This window comes from Colias philodice, chromosome 13 (genome assembly GCF_061535455.1).
Source record: "Colias philodice isolate Cphi_HAF_F1 chromosome 13, ilColPhil1 Martin Lab GWU primary, whole genome shotgun sequence".
NCBI classification, from domain to species: Eukaryota; Metazoa; Arthropoda; class Insecta; order Lepidoptera; family Pieridae; genus Colias; species Colias philodice.
Genome location: NC_143098.1, coordinates 4,383,694 through 4,399,413, shown reverse-complemented (window position 1 = coordinate 4,399,413; position 15,720 = coordinate 4,383,694). Strand labels below are relative to the sequence as shown.

Sequence of the window (15,720 nt, the reverse complement as noted above, 5' to 3'; positions counted from 1 at the left end):
GGTTTCACAACCGTTTAAGTATATGATGATCATCTAACAGATTATTTTGGACTACATAATAAACCTACTTAAAACCTTTTAATAAATATTATATGATGTAATAGATAACGTGGAAATGAATATGTATTTGTAACTACTTAGATCATGGTGAAGATAAATAAGGTATTATTATTAAAACTGTTCCTGCCCCTTATTTGAGACGAATATATGTATTCATGCACTAGCTACAATTATTACAATTTTAAAATAGCACACAGTTAATTTTTTACAATCCATACTTAATATTATAAATGCGAAAGTAACTCTGTCTGTCTGTCTGTTACTCAATCACGCCTTAACTACTGAACCAATTTGCATGAAATTTGGTAAAGAGATATTTTGATACCCGAGAAAGGACATAGGATAGGTTTTATCCCGGAAATCCTACGGGAACGGGTTTTTCTTTGAAAACGCGGGCGAAGCCGCGGGCGGAAAGCTAGTTTATAATAAAGAACGGCTATTATCCCAAATAGCAGAAAGTAAGAAATTTACCGGGAAATAGAAATGTAATTTATAGAGAAGAAATTCTTATCAGAACTGACCTTCTTGAAACTTAAATTTCCGTCTTCAAAGATAAATATGATCTCTCAAAAATTTGGCAATCCGGTTGAAATATACAAATAAATAAACAAAATTTCATTGATAAAAATTGTAAAATAAATAAAATCTACAAAAAAATATGTTTTTCAAATTTATTACAAGTGCAGGCATTTTCACAGTTGAACAGTCTCTACGGTTAAAAAATTATCGTATTATCAATGCATTGAAATACACTCCTAAAAGAAATTACAGCAGCCCTGCTGGTATGAAAGTTACTATATGTGGTGCCGCTGGATGTACTGGTAATATTATCGCTAGTAATTATATTTTTATATTAGATATTGTACAAATTAACAGTCCGGAAGGAATCGGTACACTCGCTCGGGGATCACAAGCTTTTTAGTTTCTATAATTCCGTGTAATTTTTGCATTTTATAATATGTAGTTGATAAATGATTTTATATTACACTGATTTTTTTTTCTCAAACATGTAATCAGCTTGTAGTCAAAGGATTACTTACCTAGTGGTATTATTAACAGAAAAAACTAGGTGAAAATAAATAAAAAAACTTTGTTTTCAAATTTTTTTATCCTTATATTTCTTTCTCTATGACGCCGCTCCTTTCATTATTTTTAGGTGAACCACTGGCTTTACTTCTAAAACAATGTCCATTACTGGATGAAATAGCGCTCCACGATGTTTGTGCGACTTGCGGATACGGCATGGAACTCAGCCACGTTGACACTAAATGTAAAGTGTCCTCTTATTCTGGAGCTCACATGTTGTGTGATGCACTAAAGGTTTTGGAAACATTTTGTAGTTTTTTTACGTAGTATCTATTTCTTACGTATACTTCAAAGCTAATTGTTTTTTAATTATTTTAAAAGGGTGCTCGTGTTGTGGTCATAGTTGCAAGGCAGGATGCGGACACTTTTGAAAACAATGCTCCAATATTGACAGAAATCACTCTACAAATTTGTAATACTTGTCCTGACGTATGTACATATTTTATTGAGTGTTTAAAAAAAATATTTAATGGGAAATGTAGCCATTAGTTACATTAATATATTCCAATATTGATAAACAATTGGTATTGTTCAATGTCTCCCTAAAATACAGTAGCTTATCTAATTGTTAGTACTAGATTTTACTACAAATATTCATTTTTAGGCATTTACAATAGTAGCGACTGAACCAGTAGAGAGCTTAGTGCCCCTGGTTGGAGAAATACAAAGACTCCGTTCAAAATACAACCCAAGGCGGTTGCTAGGGTGCGTGGAGCTGAACTGTGTCCGAGCTAACACTGTATTGGCTGATTTCCTCCGAGTACCACCGGAGTCTGTCAGAGTGCCCGTCGTGGGAGGAGCCACGGCGCAGACTATGGTCCCTGTGCTGTCTGCTGCTGTTCATCCTTGCAAAATGAGTCAAGAACAGGTCATATACCATTATGTTTGCAAAATACCCTAGCATATTCTGTGCTATTTTTAGTCTTCATTAAAACCTTTGTAAAGAAGTCTTACTTAAGTTTCCAGCAGATCTTTATCGAATGCTTAACCTCTTCAGGTTGAATGTGCGACTTCATGTATTATGAGTGGAACTGAAGCTATTTGCGCGGCAAAAGGTTGTTGTACAGCAACAGCGTGCTTATCCGGCGCATACGCCGTAGCTAGAACCACAATTAACGTAGTGAAGGGACTTCAAGGAAACCCTAAAGTGATACAGTGCGCTTACGTAGACAGTTTGGGTACTTGTGCACCCAATTGCCAATTTTTTGCAAGTGAGGTAAGGGCGAAATAATATGGAAAACAAAATGTTGAGCTACCGTTTTATGTTCCTCATTGGGAAAGTTAGTACAGTTAGGTACAAATAAATAAATTATTTATGTTGCAGGTTGTTTTAGGTCCGTCTGGTATAGAAAAGAATCTTGGTATTCCTGAACTGTCTAAATTCGAAAATTGTCTTTTGTGTAACTGTCTACCTTATGTCCGCAACGAAATAGCGCGCGCTATATGGCTGGTAAGATTATTTGTTTTACTTTCGTGTGCTTTCATGTAAACAGAAAAAGAAGAATAGTAGCATTCTTATAAATTTGAAAATACAATACAGCACAGTACATTAATATGTCCTTTCGCACGAGAAGAGTGCATTTAATGGTCCATCAATTTCAACTCGTTAAAACAAGTAAATCTGTTATCTTTTGATGTAGGATTCAAATCCATTTTTTCTTAAATGTACTGTAATTGTCTCAACAAGCTATACCTTTAACAAAATTTGATATCCTTCTATAGATAAAGCGAATCCTTTTTGTATTTCAATCATAACCACTTTACCGAAAACAATGCTTATTTATCTCCTCATCAAACAATTCCTATCCTTTCCTCAGGTATACACAATGTGCCAGCAATGCTGCTGCGGCACGTGCATAGCGCACCCGGGCACGTGCTACACGCCGCCCATCGTGCCATGCGTGCCGCCTGTAAATTGGACCTGCGACTGCCCTGATGCTTGCCGCGACGAGTATCTTGCTTCGGTTTGTGATAATGAAGAACATATTAGAAAAATACGTAGAAATACGTAATACGTAAAAACATATTAGAAGAACATATTAGAAACTATTTACATAGAAGAAAAAAAATAGCTTCTTGGTACATGAGAAATACTAAGTAACCACAAAACAAAAGAAGCAAATCTTTACGTAGAGCGACTTCATCTTTCAATACTTCTTTTAAAGTCTAACCCATGAATTGGCTAACCAGTAACCCCTGTTATTAATAGTTTCAGCTAGAAATAGTTGCATAATCGATTTAATTATCTGAAACCATGCACATAATATTCATTGAAAATACTCCTCAATTTTTCAAACTCAAAATATCGACATCTAAGTTACTACTACTAGTATTGTATAATATTATCTGTGATATTTTTTTATCTCATCTAATTTCATAGATTTGTCGCGAAATGACATGCCAGTGCGGCAGCCGGGAGCTCTGCTGGCGTCCCCGCGAGGCCGAGTTCGACGCAAAGCGCGCTGCCAACCTCACGCACCAGATGCCGCTTAAGAGCCCTGCCTGTTCCCTCCGAACTGTCCCGAGAAGTGTCCTCATTGAACAACAGATGAGGAAGCAGGCTTCGAAACCGCGTGTGTAACTAGAGAAAATACTGCAAACTTTCTAAAAGAATACAATGTCTATTGTGCTTATTTTTTTAAGATGTAATTAATAGTAATTGTGCTTTTGATTTGTAGTTTCCAGAACCTTTTGTAACCCCCTTTTGTCTTATGCCCAGTTGAATTTTCTTCGTTTCACAAAATATGATTTTAATCTTATTTTTGTCAAACGTATTGCGTTTATAAAGTCTTATATTAAGATCGAGAGTAATAATACCTATAAGCAATGCTACATAATTTTTTTTTTTACTTCCAGCATACATTTTGTAAATTAAAACAAATTTTGAATAAGAAGTTTTTTATTTACCTATTATAAAAAGACTAACAATTTTTATAATATATGTATATAAAATAAATCTAGAAAAATTAAAAATTAAATGCGTTTTTAATTTGTCTGTGAACACTGCTTATTTTTTCTTTCAATGACCAAATAAGATTATTGTCGCGATCACACTGTAAAAAATTGTAAAAATGAAAAACATAATTAAGACTCTAATTGCCCTATAAATTATTTCTTGACGAATTAATCTTAAATATAGGTAAGTACAAGTATTTATTATGCATTATATACATAGAGGCTAGAACATTAATATGAATTACTTTACCTCTCCATTTACACCTCCGTCATCTTTCATTTCCCGTTTTAATTGAGTTTTAGATTTACTGCTTAAACTTTTCTATAACATTCGAGATATTTCAATTTTGTAGTTATATCTCAAAATACATTAAAAGCTCAAAGTAAGTGGGTATACTTACTCTTGAAACATTAATATTGATTCCCGACGAACGCACTGTCGTTATGGATTTCTAAAATAAAATTTCGAGTTGTATTGGGATACTAGGATAAAATAATATGACAAATATTGTGGTATTTCTTAAGAATATGGGCGGCCGTACACGGACCGCTCGAGCAGTTAACGGCTGAGCGACGTACACAGACGGCTCGAGCGGTCGGCGTCAACTGCTCGAGCCGTCGGTTGTTGACCGCTCGAGCCGTCGCTACCAACCGCTCGAGCGGTTGATTTTATTGACTAGTCAAGTCATTGATTTTCAGGGGGGGGGTGGGAGCTGTCAACGGCTCTAGCGCAGTCAACGGCTCGAGCAGTCAGTGTATGCCTCACGACCGCTTCAAGCCGTCAACGGCACGATGAAATTTCAACATGCAGTTGACGGCTTGAAGCGGTCGCGATGGCTCGAGCGGTCATGTACCTACGTGTACGGCGGTGAATGAATGTCCATAGTTCACTGCGCTGTCGCGGCTTCAAGCGGTCGGTCTCAACTGCTTGAAGCGGTCCTTGTACGGCCGCCCTATGAATAAATAATATATCCATTACATATTAAAAATGTTACCCTTGGCACATGTATAGTAATTCCCGTTGGCCCTTCAAAGGGCAAACCAGGCCTGAAACATGGTCCAACAGATGGCCTTCTTTCCAAAATCCAAGCTTCGCTTTTTGCTCCAATTTCCTATAAAAATTACATAAGTAAGTAGGTACCTAATATAAAAAAAATCATACATACTTACATACACATAAGTATCTATTTTTACAATAATATATTAAAATTAGAGAAAATTAAAACCAGAGAAGAATCTTCTATTCCTTGGCAAGCCTCATCTTTCCATGTTATTTCTTTCTTCTTTGCGTTCTGGCAACAAAGAAAATAAAAATAGTTTACTTATACCTTACTTATACATGCTTATACTATACGCACTATTACGCATATAAGGTAAGAATTCGAAAAGTCATGAACTAAATGTATGTATTGAATGGATAATTTCCTATTCCATCATTTATGAAAATGAATCTGTTACTCATAAGAAAAGATGGTTAATTAACAATATAGGAAGTGGATATACTTAATATATAACTTTTTGAAATATTTTACTACTTAATTTTGCTTTCCAACTGCTTCTTCTACCTAAGTGAGAAATTAAACATCTGATAGGTACTTCAATAAAAAATGTAGTTCCACTGTTTTAGCAAACCACGTGTTGATATCGATTTACTTTTTGTTTTTCTTTTTCCTTTTTAAGATCATTTTAATAAATAGCAATAATGTACAACTTGTTATATCCTATGCTCGAAATTCATGAATTAAATAGGTACGTAATTCCGTATCGAAAGGTCTCATCAGTTTTAGAAGCTTAATAATCTTAAAACAAAAACTACACTGAACTCATATTGATTGATTGATTACCTGAACTGGATTAAATATTTTGTAGTAGGTAGCTCAAAATATTTATTTTAATATAAAAAGAAACAAGTCAGAATCAGAACAAGTTGAATTTGTTTATAGAAGTAGAAAGAAAGAATCTGCCTGATTTAATTACGCTCGATGACAATAGCTCACTAGGTGTAGGTATGTGCTTTATTATAAGAAAAAGGTATTAACAAATAAAATAACACTTTTATTAGTAATTTTATGTACACACCAAGCTAAGTATACTCACAAGTAAATATTTTTTCAATATTTTTAGCTGGCCATCCCCGATTGTTGTCCCCGTGCCAACCCTACTTGTTTATTTCTAGATACATCGAGAATACATAGATGGGAACACGCCACAATAAGATTAACAAGTTCTTAGTTTGTTCTGTTGTAGAGGTACTAGCAATCGAAAATGGCCAGCTAATGTGACATTAGAGTACGCGAGAGCATCGCAGACGTAGTGTCATTGGGTGAAGTTCTATATTCCTTGACCGAAAGCTCGGCCGGATGATATATTTTCTTCGGACGGAGCTTCGTAGGGTACACCGCAACAGAAAAACTGACGCACGACGCGAGAGACGCGCGACGCCCGCGATTCACTGCGCGGCAGCCCGCCTGCTTCCTCGTCATCGTCTGACTATAAAAATGATTAAAAAGTTATTTTAAATTTACACACTAACATCCACGCAAGTTGTGAATTGTGAGTAAAAAAGTGTATGGCAAGTGAATTTCTAGAGCTTCCTAACATTAGGTAGAACAATAAATGAACATAATTATTAAAAGAGGCAAAAAATAAGTACCTACCTAATAAGTTTATGATTTATGTTTAACTTTAAATTTCCCGGTTTTTCATTAAAAATAATTTTACTATGGATTACCAGTGTGTATCGATTAAAAACCATCACGATGTGAAGCAACTACAACTGCGGGCTGCCACGCAGGGATTTCAATATTATAACCTATCGCTTATAATTTAATAGTAATTTACACAATACACACCCAATTTGAATGTTTCTTCGTGGGTTCAACAGTCCGCCCCTCAGAAATTTCCTCCGTAATGCTATCAGTATCTTCTTTCTGAGCTGCTTCTTTTTCAGTTGTAAACTCCGCTTCAGAAATGGTTTCCACATCCTGTGGTATTGGTTGTGTGGGTGGTGTGATTGAACCCTTCTGAAATCACCGTGATAAACCATACTTTAGGCCAAAGGAATTCCTCGCATATGAATGTGAATCAAAAGCAATTAGGCTGTCATTATCTATGACTCATAATAATTTTACGTTTAACTTTAAAAGCGTGACAAAAATCCATAACAAATACACTATTCACTTATACCTTCGTGTCGACTTCCATAGGTGCTAAAATAATTGATTCGGGTGAAGAATTCCGTTTTTTGGGACTTGAAGATAGCTTTTTGGCAACGTTTTGCTTGTTCATATCTGGAGGTATCACTGTATTAAACATTTGTAGGAAAATGATATCAATGAATGAAAAGATATTTAACATCATACAGGACATTTTCCATTATCTTACCACGCTTATAATCTTTATGTTCTTTATCTTCCGATATTTCACTAGCGGTACTGTCTTGAGTTAGAATTTTCAACTCTTCAGCAACAGCTGTTAAAAAAGAAAGTAATGTATGATTAAGGACAAAGTGATCCACAACGAAGGTAGTAATGTCAAAAAACGTCACCAATGGTATGTGATAAAAGACAATAGGTGCTTTTAATATTACATTGAACTGCCGGAGCCCTTATATGTTTATGATGAGGTTCAGTATCATCTTGAAGATCTGTAGGTCGGTATGGAGCCTTGAGACGATTGTTAGGCGTTTGATCTACTATCACAGCGGGGGTACCACCACCACTGCCACTTTTTTTCTCTTGATCAGACATCTTCTAAAGAAGCTCAAGCATCCATATGTCAATATCTACAAATCACTCAATATTTTTATCAACAATTTTTTGAAAAGTACAAATGGCTGAAACGTCACGCTTTGCAATTTTGACAACTATATTTCTTGTTTTTCATATCTTCTATTTTCGAAATGGTTTTGTATGCAGTACTGTAGCGGTACATAAATAATATTTTCGTTATACCAATCTTGTGACAAACTTGAAAATTTTTAACTATGTGTACCTAATGAAACGAGTGCTATAATTATTAGTTCAAGCGATGTTGAAAATGAAGCTTATGCTATTCCGTTAATCATTCTCCTTTCATATGCCTAGTTATAAATTCAGATTCAAAGAAGAAAGCTGTCTCTGTCAAAGCTTACGTCTTTCAAATATGATATGAATAATTTTTAAATTAATTTTTACGAACAAAATTTTTGTAAATATTTTATCATAATATCAAAATATTGGGTAATATTACATTATTAACTATGCTTGCGAGAAAGAAAATGGGATGTGATGGAAAATAATCAGTGTCCATCTAAAAAGAAGTTGTTTATTCCCGAAGAAAAGCAAATACAAGAAGTTGATTACGATTCCGTATGTTCAAGCCGAACTCCAAAAAAACAACTCTTTCTAGGTATTTTAATACTCTGTTATATATAATTAACCAGAAAACCCTCAAATTAAATATACTTACTTCTTATATTTTCTTAGAAATTTTGCAAAAGTGCTCAACTTTCCGGAATTCATCACAAAAAGTTTTAGTGTCCATAAAACCGAAAGCTCCAGCAATTAAAACTTTATATATCGCAGAAAAGACCAGATTTCAATCTAAGAAGGTTGGTCCATCGATAATACATTATGTAAATAATATTTAGTAATTTCTTAGCGTATTATATCATTAAGTTAAAAATATTTCATTGAATTTTTTTCAGCGATCGGCTAAATCAGGCTCCCGTTTAGCTATCGGTGATCATTCCTCGTTTACAAGCCGTAAGTAAAAACTTAAATCAAACGTAAATTTCTCTTTCTCTTCGCTTCATACATATGTTTAATTATTTTTCAATTTCTAAAGTACTTTATCAGAAAATTTGGTAAGCTTATTGTAGTTTGTAACACATTGTTTTGTAATTAAATATAAGTTATACTGCTTTCATTTGATTGTAGATTACAGCGAAGAAGATTATACAGTAACAAATTCTGTTCCATGTAGCCCTGAATTAGAAAAACACATTAACAAATCGACGACAAATATACAAGAAAGTTCCCTCGCTATATCAACATGTGTAACCACTAGTACTTCAAGAGATGATAAGATATATACCACAAGAAAAAGATCATCAGAAACATGCTACTTGTATACATATCCCCATATGACAATCAACACTCCTAAGCTCGATACAGTTACGGAAAATTCTAAAAATAATTCAAATAAAGCAGATATAGGCACTTTTATTGCCACACATACATCTTCTGATTGCACAATTTCACCTTCTATTACTGATATAAAAAATATACAACAAAGATTAGATAACCTTGAAAAGAAAATATTAAAACAAGAGATGGTAATTAGAACACTCGACAACAATGCCCAGTTATCTTCATCAGATGATGAAATAAACAATGACAAATCAAAATCATTCTCTTGCACTGGACAACCGGGATGCAGTTATGTTGAATACAGCCATATTCCAGAAACTTCAGCATTTCAACGATACGCCCAACAACCAGCTCCACTCTCGCCCAGTAAAGCTACAACGATTCAAAAAGAACATAATTCAGAACAATATGGTCGGGACTTCACCCTTTACGATGGAATCACTGCACGAGGAAGACGACAATGTGCTTCCGTACCTTGTAAACGGGATGATATCCCTAAAATGGCAGCTGAGAGAGTTCATAGAATTCGACATAAACTTAACCCTGTACGTGACTACAGACTTATGGACACAGTTCATTACCTCGCTCAAGGAGAATTTGCTCCTCGGGATGATGGGATTAAGCTAACACCTTCAAGAGAAGCAGTATTAAGTGATATTATTTGGGAAGATGTATGTCGCACTCATTGGCCAAATACTAGACTTGGACGTCGAATAGCTCACCCAGAAAGATATGGCACACGATCTGATTTACAAAGGCTCATAGACAGTTTATTGAGAGAGCGTGTTGCTCACGTGGAACGTAGACGACGGCGGCACTATAGAATTGTAAAATTAAATAATCGTCACGAAAACTGCCGACCTGCAGTTGGTAAAACTGGAGATATAATTGTGGCTAGTAACAAAAATAGACGTGAAAATGAAGAAAGGGATGCTGCTGCTACCAGTGATCATGAAACTGCTAGAGCTGTAATGACAGAGCGAAGATTTGAAGAGCGTAGTTCACGTAGAGATCATAAGAGCCACAATCGCTTAATGTATCAGGATACTAGATCACATCGCCCTCATAATCAAGATGATTGTACGCCTGGTCCAAGCTATGCTGCACGATCCAGCAATAAACACTCGACATGTTGTTACAGGAGCTCTAGCCCGACGAATAGAAAAAACGCATTAGAAATGAACCATGAACATTGTAATCGGCAAACTAGCGGTAGTAGCATTATAATGAGTAAAGTACGACCAAAACATCCCAGGCTTGTGGTAAAGAAAAGTTCTGGTCGTCGAAAATATCAATCCAAAGAACCGAACTTAGAACATTATATTTTACTGCCAACATTGGTGATTCGCACACCGTCGAACATGAAACGACAAAAAAGATTTAATGAATTATATCACAAAATATTAAATGGACAACTGAAAAACGGTACATAAGTAGTATGCTTTTTTTTAATTTAATATTGCTTTTATAACACAGTAATAAAGAAATCTATTTTATAGATCAACCAGATTCTAAGTCGCAAGATGCAAGTGGTCGGAGTTCGAGCCTAAACAAGAAAGATATCGGCCTCAATATTAACATCACCCTATCGGAAAGCGAGGAAATATTACATAACAAATAGACACCACAGTTTAGATTTTTCATACAATTTTCCGTAATTGACAATATTTAAATATTGTTATCTAAAGGCAATAAAGATATTTGTTAGCATCGTATTGCAATTAAATCATTACTGTGTTACCCTTAAAACTCTTGTTTGTAAGTTTATTATTCTTATACAGATATCTACTATCTATATATCATAATATTTTTAGTTTTTGAACTACGTACTTGTTTAAAACACACATATAAAGCTCATTAAAGCTATAGTTACGAAAATAATAAAATTAATTATGAAATAATTACTTAAAAACTTCCGGTTTGATAGCACATCGCTTTACACTCATTAATAATCACGTCAGCAATTCACTGGAAAGGCATAAATTTCGTGAAAATGTGCTATATCATGAACAGTGGTCACGAAAAGTTTTAAATTAACACCTTCCACTCTATTTTATTAATGTCTGTAATAATATGTTACTGATGATTATAAAGAATGAGATTTTGAACTTACACATCCCTATCTTAATATATTCTCGTTAACTTATCGGTGTATATTATTTGCCTCGTCTTCATCAAGGAAAACAAACAATCTTATCGTACTTAGATTATATTTATTATTTTTTGTGTACCTACTTAATACTGCAAAATATCATCATTCATCATAAATAATGGAAATTGTAATCTTATACATTATGAATGCTATGAAACTTAATAACACAAAAAGTCGATAAGTAGATAACAAAATATTCATATTTTCAGCAATATGGTCACCAACATTGGTGGGTTTCCAGATGGCGAACGACCAGAACTATGACCACTGACCATGTAGATAATTTTAAATCCATCAACTTACATATTGCATTAACAGAAATTAAAATATGACTTAGAATATATTTTTTTTCTCATAATTTATCAGTCTAGATATCATATGAGAAAAACCTGTATATTCTTATTGTTCTATTTATTAAACCGTTTTCTAAACTTAGGTTGCTGACTGTACGTTCCAATTGTTATTCTAAAAAAAACATGTTAAGCTTGATAAAGCTCTTATTGATGGTGAAGGTATGCTCTGAAACTTGGAAGAATAAATACGAGCAGTTTTTCTCAACTTTGCATCAAGACGAACATGTGATTTGTAAATAGAATACCTGTAATAAACTTTATGGATCAGAATTCAGAAATAGGTACCTACTTGTAAAAATTGTTTTTAACATTTTCTTTAATAAGAAATGTCTAAGAAATGTTGATTACTTTCGGAAAGTCGGTCGACGTATAGACTACCTACGGGTAGTGTCAGTGGAACACTTCTGTAAATATTTGATAAGGAGCAATTGTATTACTACACGCTACCGTGTTTACGGTTACTCTAAAAAATCGATGAGCACAGGCATAACAGCTATAATATATAGTAAGTTAATATTTTACATTAATAGATAACTTCTGATAAAATTACATTAAATACCATTGGTCATTCAGGCTATTTTTGATAAAGTAAAACAAGAAAACAGTTACATTATTATGTGTGGACCAAGTGTGGACAAATGATTACCTAATAATATACATATTCGAATACCATGTTGTTATTGTTGATCGAAGTGAACCAGTAGTAATCGATAATGATTTATGAAGTAAGAAGTTCCCTATTTGACATTACAATTACTTACTTTTATCTTATATATCATAAAAAATATACCTTTAATCAAGTCGTTTAGGTTCAGAATGTATTTTATATATATTCTTAATTTAAAAAAATGAAACCTAAAGATGGATAGCGTGAAAAAAACTTTGCTGGAACTACAGGGAAAGAAAAATGGACTTTACGTTCATTGTAATCCTCCAAAGTGTAAGTATGTATATTAAATTTACTTGTATTATTATATTTTTTTCATCTGTTGTACGAATGTTGTAAGCAAATTATGTATTTGAATAATATTTCTCTGTGTAAAAAATAATTTGCTACCTGTATTAATTATTATTGTCTAATTACCTTTGATTTGCAAGAACGTAGATAAGAGATACGCTACATATATAAAAGCTTCTGAGTAAAATAAATAGAGGATTTCACGAGTAAACAATTCGTGTTTAAAATACCGTCTACCGTCATACAATACACAATTCGGAAATGAGCACCATGACGTAAAAAATAAAAATCATTTATTATAAATTAATACAATTATTATCAATATAAGATCTCAGCAAATAAATTATGTACCCTAATTATGCTATGTAAAGAGAAAATTTTAAAAATAAATAGTTAGCTGTTATCTTCATCATATTTTACATGTAGGCACTGGTTATCGGAGTATGATATTCTAGCAATAAACCGTAATAATACCTACATGCACCGTGCTTATGAAAAGTAATCGATACGGGCCATAATGACCCGCAGTTACAGATAAAATGCTAGAAGGGTTCACGTAGATATTTATGGCTTATTGAACATAGGCAACCTTGAATGATTGTAGCTTTCGCTTCTTATAAGATAATGAACTAGGACATGTGTATTATGTGATATGTATCTTTACCTAATTTATTAAATTCCACCATACAGTTTGATAAAAAGTCTAATTGTATTTCGATTTTCGACACAATCAATTATCTTGATATACATTGAATAATATATTTTATCACATTTTGTATGTATACGTTAGGTACACTTATAATCTAAATAAAAACCTATTTATTACTAAGAAATATAAATAGAAGTACGGTCGATAATTAATTACATTATAAGCACCCAGTATTTCTTTCAGTCGCTCGACTATACTAGCGTAACAAAATAATTTATGTACAGATTATTCAAAGCAATCATGACAAAATGAATGTGAATGTGAACGTGACCTTAGTATAGCGTCGCGTGGAAAGCATTTTTTGCAATACACGAGCTTTATACAATGCTTATTATAACGGTCACGGCGCACGCTGAATGCTATAAATCACATCTAATTTCATTAAAAGGCTTTAATCGAAAATTAACAATCTATTTTAATTTTCCTACTTGAAAAAGTCATTAAATTAGGTAGCTGAGTGTATGTACCTAGGGTATAATACATATCTGATATTTTGTTTGAAAAATAATCAGGTATGTACGAATGTACCCTATGTATTTATTACGAATGACGGCCTGTATTAAATATTGATAACAGTTTAGTAGCCTGTAGGCTATTCACCCGAATCCTCCTACGACCTAGAAACATGTCAACGGCTGTCTACCTATAATGTTTAACAAAGTATGGGTTTTACAGTGTTGTAGTTGTAAAAACTATCCATTATGTAGGTACAAACAAATGCCATAACGGAAAAGTTATTTAGTTTTCAGTCCAGTTCTTTCGTTAGCTGTATTTATTTAAATTTATATTTGCGTAGAATTTTTATACCATTAGGGTCCCATAATCCTTATCGTAGATATTATTTTATAAAAAGAGGCTCTACAAAAACTTAAAAACATGAATCGTCTAGCAATTTGTCACATTGCGAACAAAACGATTAATCGAATCGTAGAAACACTAGTGGGCCATAGAATTAGCATAAATATTCACGCAAATCCCTAGTTTGGACGATTCGACATGAAACCACTACGCAATTCACAAAGATGCATTATGTAACAGGGAGGTCAAGCAAAGTCGCGATAGCACACCCCGCTGTTAAAATATAAATCGTGTAATCTAGCTTTCTGTAATCTGACCAACGAGAACATGCTATACACCACAGGGTGACACTAACATGGCCGATATTCTAATATTTATATCGTTCTTTGCATGATACTAGACATGAATGTTACTATTCGTTAGCCCGTATTAGTAGAGCTTCAGCTCACGGATTTTTCCTTTGTTTTTCTGCAAAAGATACAATTATCATTTCAATCAAATTCGTTTAATTTAGCCTATCTCAATACAACAGAAAGGAAGAAATAGAAATTACATACATAAGTACCAATTCACAACTAAGACTTAAAAGCTCTATCTCATTTCTGTTTGCCTCTTATATTGGTTAAAGTCAACATTTCAAGCCAATAAATATATTTATAACATAAGAATTATGTAATTATACCTCTTAATTTTAAATTCTTCAGTTACATAAGACGTTAAAATTATATGAAATAAAACTGAAAGGTGTTTGCGTGAGAGAGCACTCCGTAAATAATCGGTACATCGCTTTTATATCGGCTGGAGACGATTGGTGTGCTGTTTATAAAGCTAAGTGACCGCTTACTTTGACATTTGCTTTCTTTTCCACTGCTGCATTATTCTTTTTAATATTGGCTAATTTAAAGTTTAAATTCAGTGCGCTCATTGAATTCGTTGGTGACCGGTGCTTTTGGTGGTACAAGATATCATTAAATTAAATTATTTTGATAGATGAAAGCTTTCCGGTGACATTCTCATAAATATTTACGCCCATAATTAGCATAATTTAGCAATCAATCTACTTAGTGTATATCTTTAAATATTATCTTATAATGTGACGTAAAAAATAATAATATGAGAAAATATTTTAAATATTTCGTGTAGAACTTGCATTACGTACAATATTAGTAGCTAATAATTGGTGATTGGAAATTGTATTATTATTTCAACATAAAGCTATTTTATCCAATTGTTAGATACTATTTAATATTTCTGAAAATTACAATTCTCTTATCCTTATTATTTTGAAGAAGTAAATAACTAGGTACCTATAATAAGCAATTTTTAAATATACATATTTCAAACTTAAGTGATAGGAGTCATACCAGCGGCTGACATACGTAAATGGGTGCGTGTTGGATCAGAAGACAAGCTGGAACGCGCAGTACTCCGAGGGCAGGGGCACCGCCTGCTCTCTGAGGCGGAAACTTTGCCCTTATCGCGGTATATCCTCAATCTGATTGCCAAGTGCGAAGCGC

The 15,720-nt window shown here is 33.5% G+C and overlaps 3 protein-coding genes across 3 annotated transcripts; 2 read left to right on the top strand and 1 right to left on the bottom strand.

Moving 5' to 3' along the window:
• The first annotated feature begins 718 nt into the window (after positions 1 to 718).
• On the top strand, positions 719 to 3,727 carry LOC149483334 (malate dehydrogenase, mitochondrial-like). Its single transcript, XM_089703007.1, has 8 exons — positions 719 to 881; positions 1,217 to 1,380; positions 1,468 to 1,575; positions 1,751 to 2,014; positions 2,144 to 2,362; positions 2,471 to 2,596; positions 2,964 to 3,110; positions 3,527 to 3,727. The coding sequence occupies exons 1-8, from the start codon at positions 719 to 721 to the stop codon at positions 3,725 to 3,727; spliced, it is 1,392 nt and encodes a 463-aa protein (XP_089559133.1).
• A 2,705-nt stretch (positions 3,728 to 6,432) lies between these two features.
• On the bottom strand, positions 6,433 to 7,850 carry LOC149483333 (uncharacterized). Its single transcript, XM_089702067.1, has 5 exons — positions 7,691 to 7,850; positions 7,486 to 7,572; positions 7,288 to 7,403; positions 6,954 to 7,124; positions 6,433 to 6,591 (listed from the first exon to the last, which is right to left on the bottom strand). Exons 1-5 carry the CDS (start codon positions 7,848 to 7,850, stop codon positions 6,433 to 6,435), a joined length of 693 nt encoding a protein of 230 aa, XP_089558193.1.
• Positions 7,851 to 8,369: 519 nt separating this feature from the next.
• On the top strand, positions 8,370 to 10,854 carry LOC149483332 (uncharacterized). The gene is made up of 5 exons (XM_089702068.1): positions 8,370 to 8,490; positions 8,568 to 8,692; positions 8,789 to 8,846; positions 9,021 to 10,658; positions 10,733 to 10,854. The coding sequence occupies exons 1-5, from the start codon at positions 8,370 to 8,372 to the stop codon at positions 10,852 to 10,854; spliced, it is 2,064 nt and encodes a 687-aa protein (XP_089558194.1).
• Positions 10,855 to 15,720: the final 4,866 nt, after the last annotated feature.

Bases quoted from the DNA above. Each gene is read 5' to 3' on its own strand.
- LOC149483333 (XM_089702067.1), bottom strand. From the start codon at position 7,850: ATGTCTGATCAAGAGAAAAAAAGTGGCAGTGGTGGTGGTACCCCCGCT. The intron at 7,573-7,690 runs GTAATATTAAAA...CTTTTTTAACAG, and splicing joins AAGGGCTCCGGCAGTTCAAT to CTGTTGCTGAAGAGTTGAAA. The intron at 6,592-6,953 runs GTGTGTATTGTG...TCATTTTTATAG, and splicing joins CGAAGAAACATTCAAATTGG to TCAGACGATGACGAGGAAGC.
- LOC149483334 (XM_089703007.1), top strand. From the start codon at position 719: ATGTTTTTCAAATTTATTACAAGTGCAGGCATTTTCACAGTTGAACAG. The intron at 1,576-1,750 runs GTATGTACATAT...ATTCATTTTTAG, and splicing joins TTTGTAATACTTGTCCTGAC to GCATTTACAATAGTAGCGAC. The intron at 2,015-2,143 runs GTCATATACCAT...TAACCTCTTCAG, and splicing joins GCAAAATGAGTCAAGAACAG to GTTGAATGTGCGACTTCATG.
- LOC149483332 (XM_089702068.1), top strand. From the start codon at position 8,370: ATGGAAAATAATCAGTGTCCATCTAAAAAGAAGTTGTTTATTCCCGAA. The intron at 8,491-8,567 runs GTATTTTAATAC...ATATTTTCTTAG, and splicing joins AAAAAAACAACTCTTTCTAG to AAATTTTGCAAAAGTGCTCA. The intron at 10,659-10,732 runs GTACATAAGTAG...TCTATTTTATAG, and splicing joins AAATGGACAACTGAAAAACG to ATCAACCAGATTCTAAGTCG.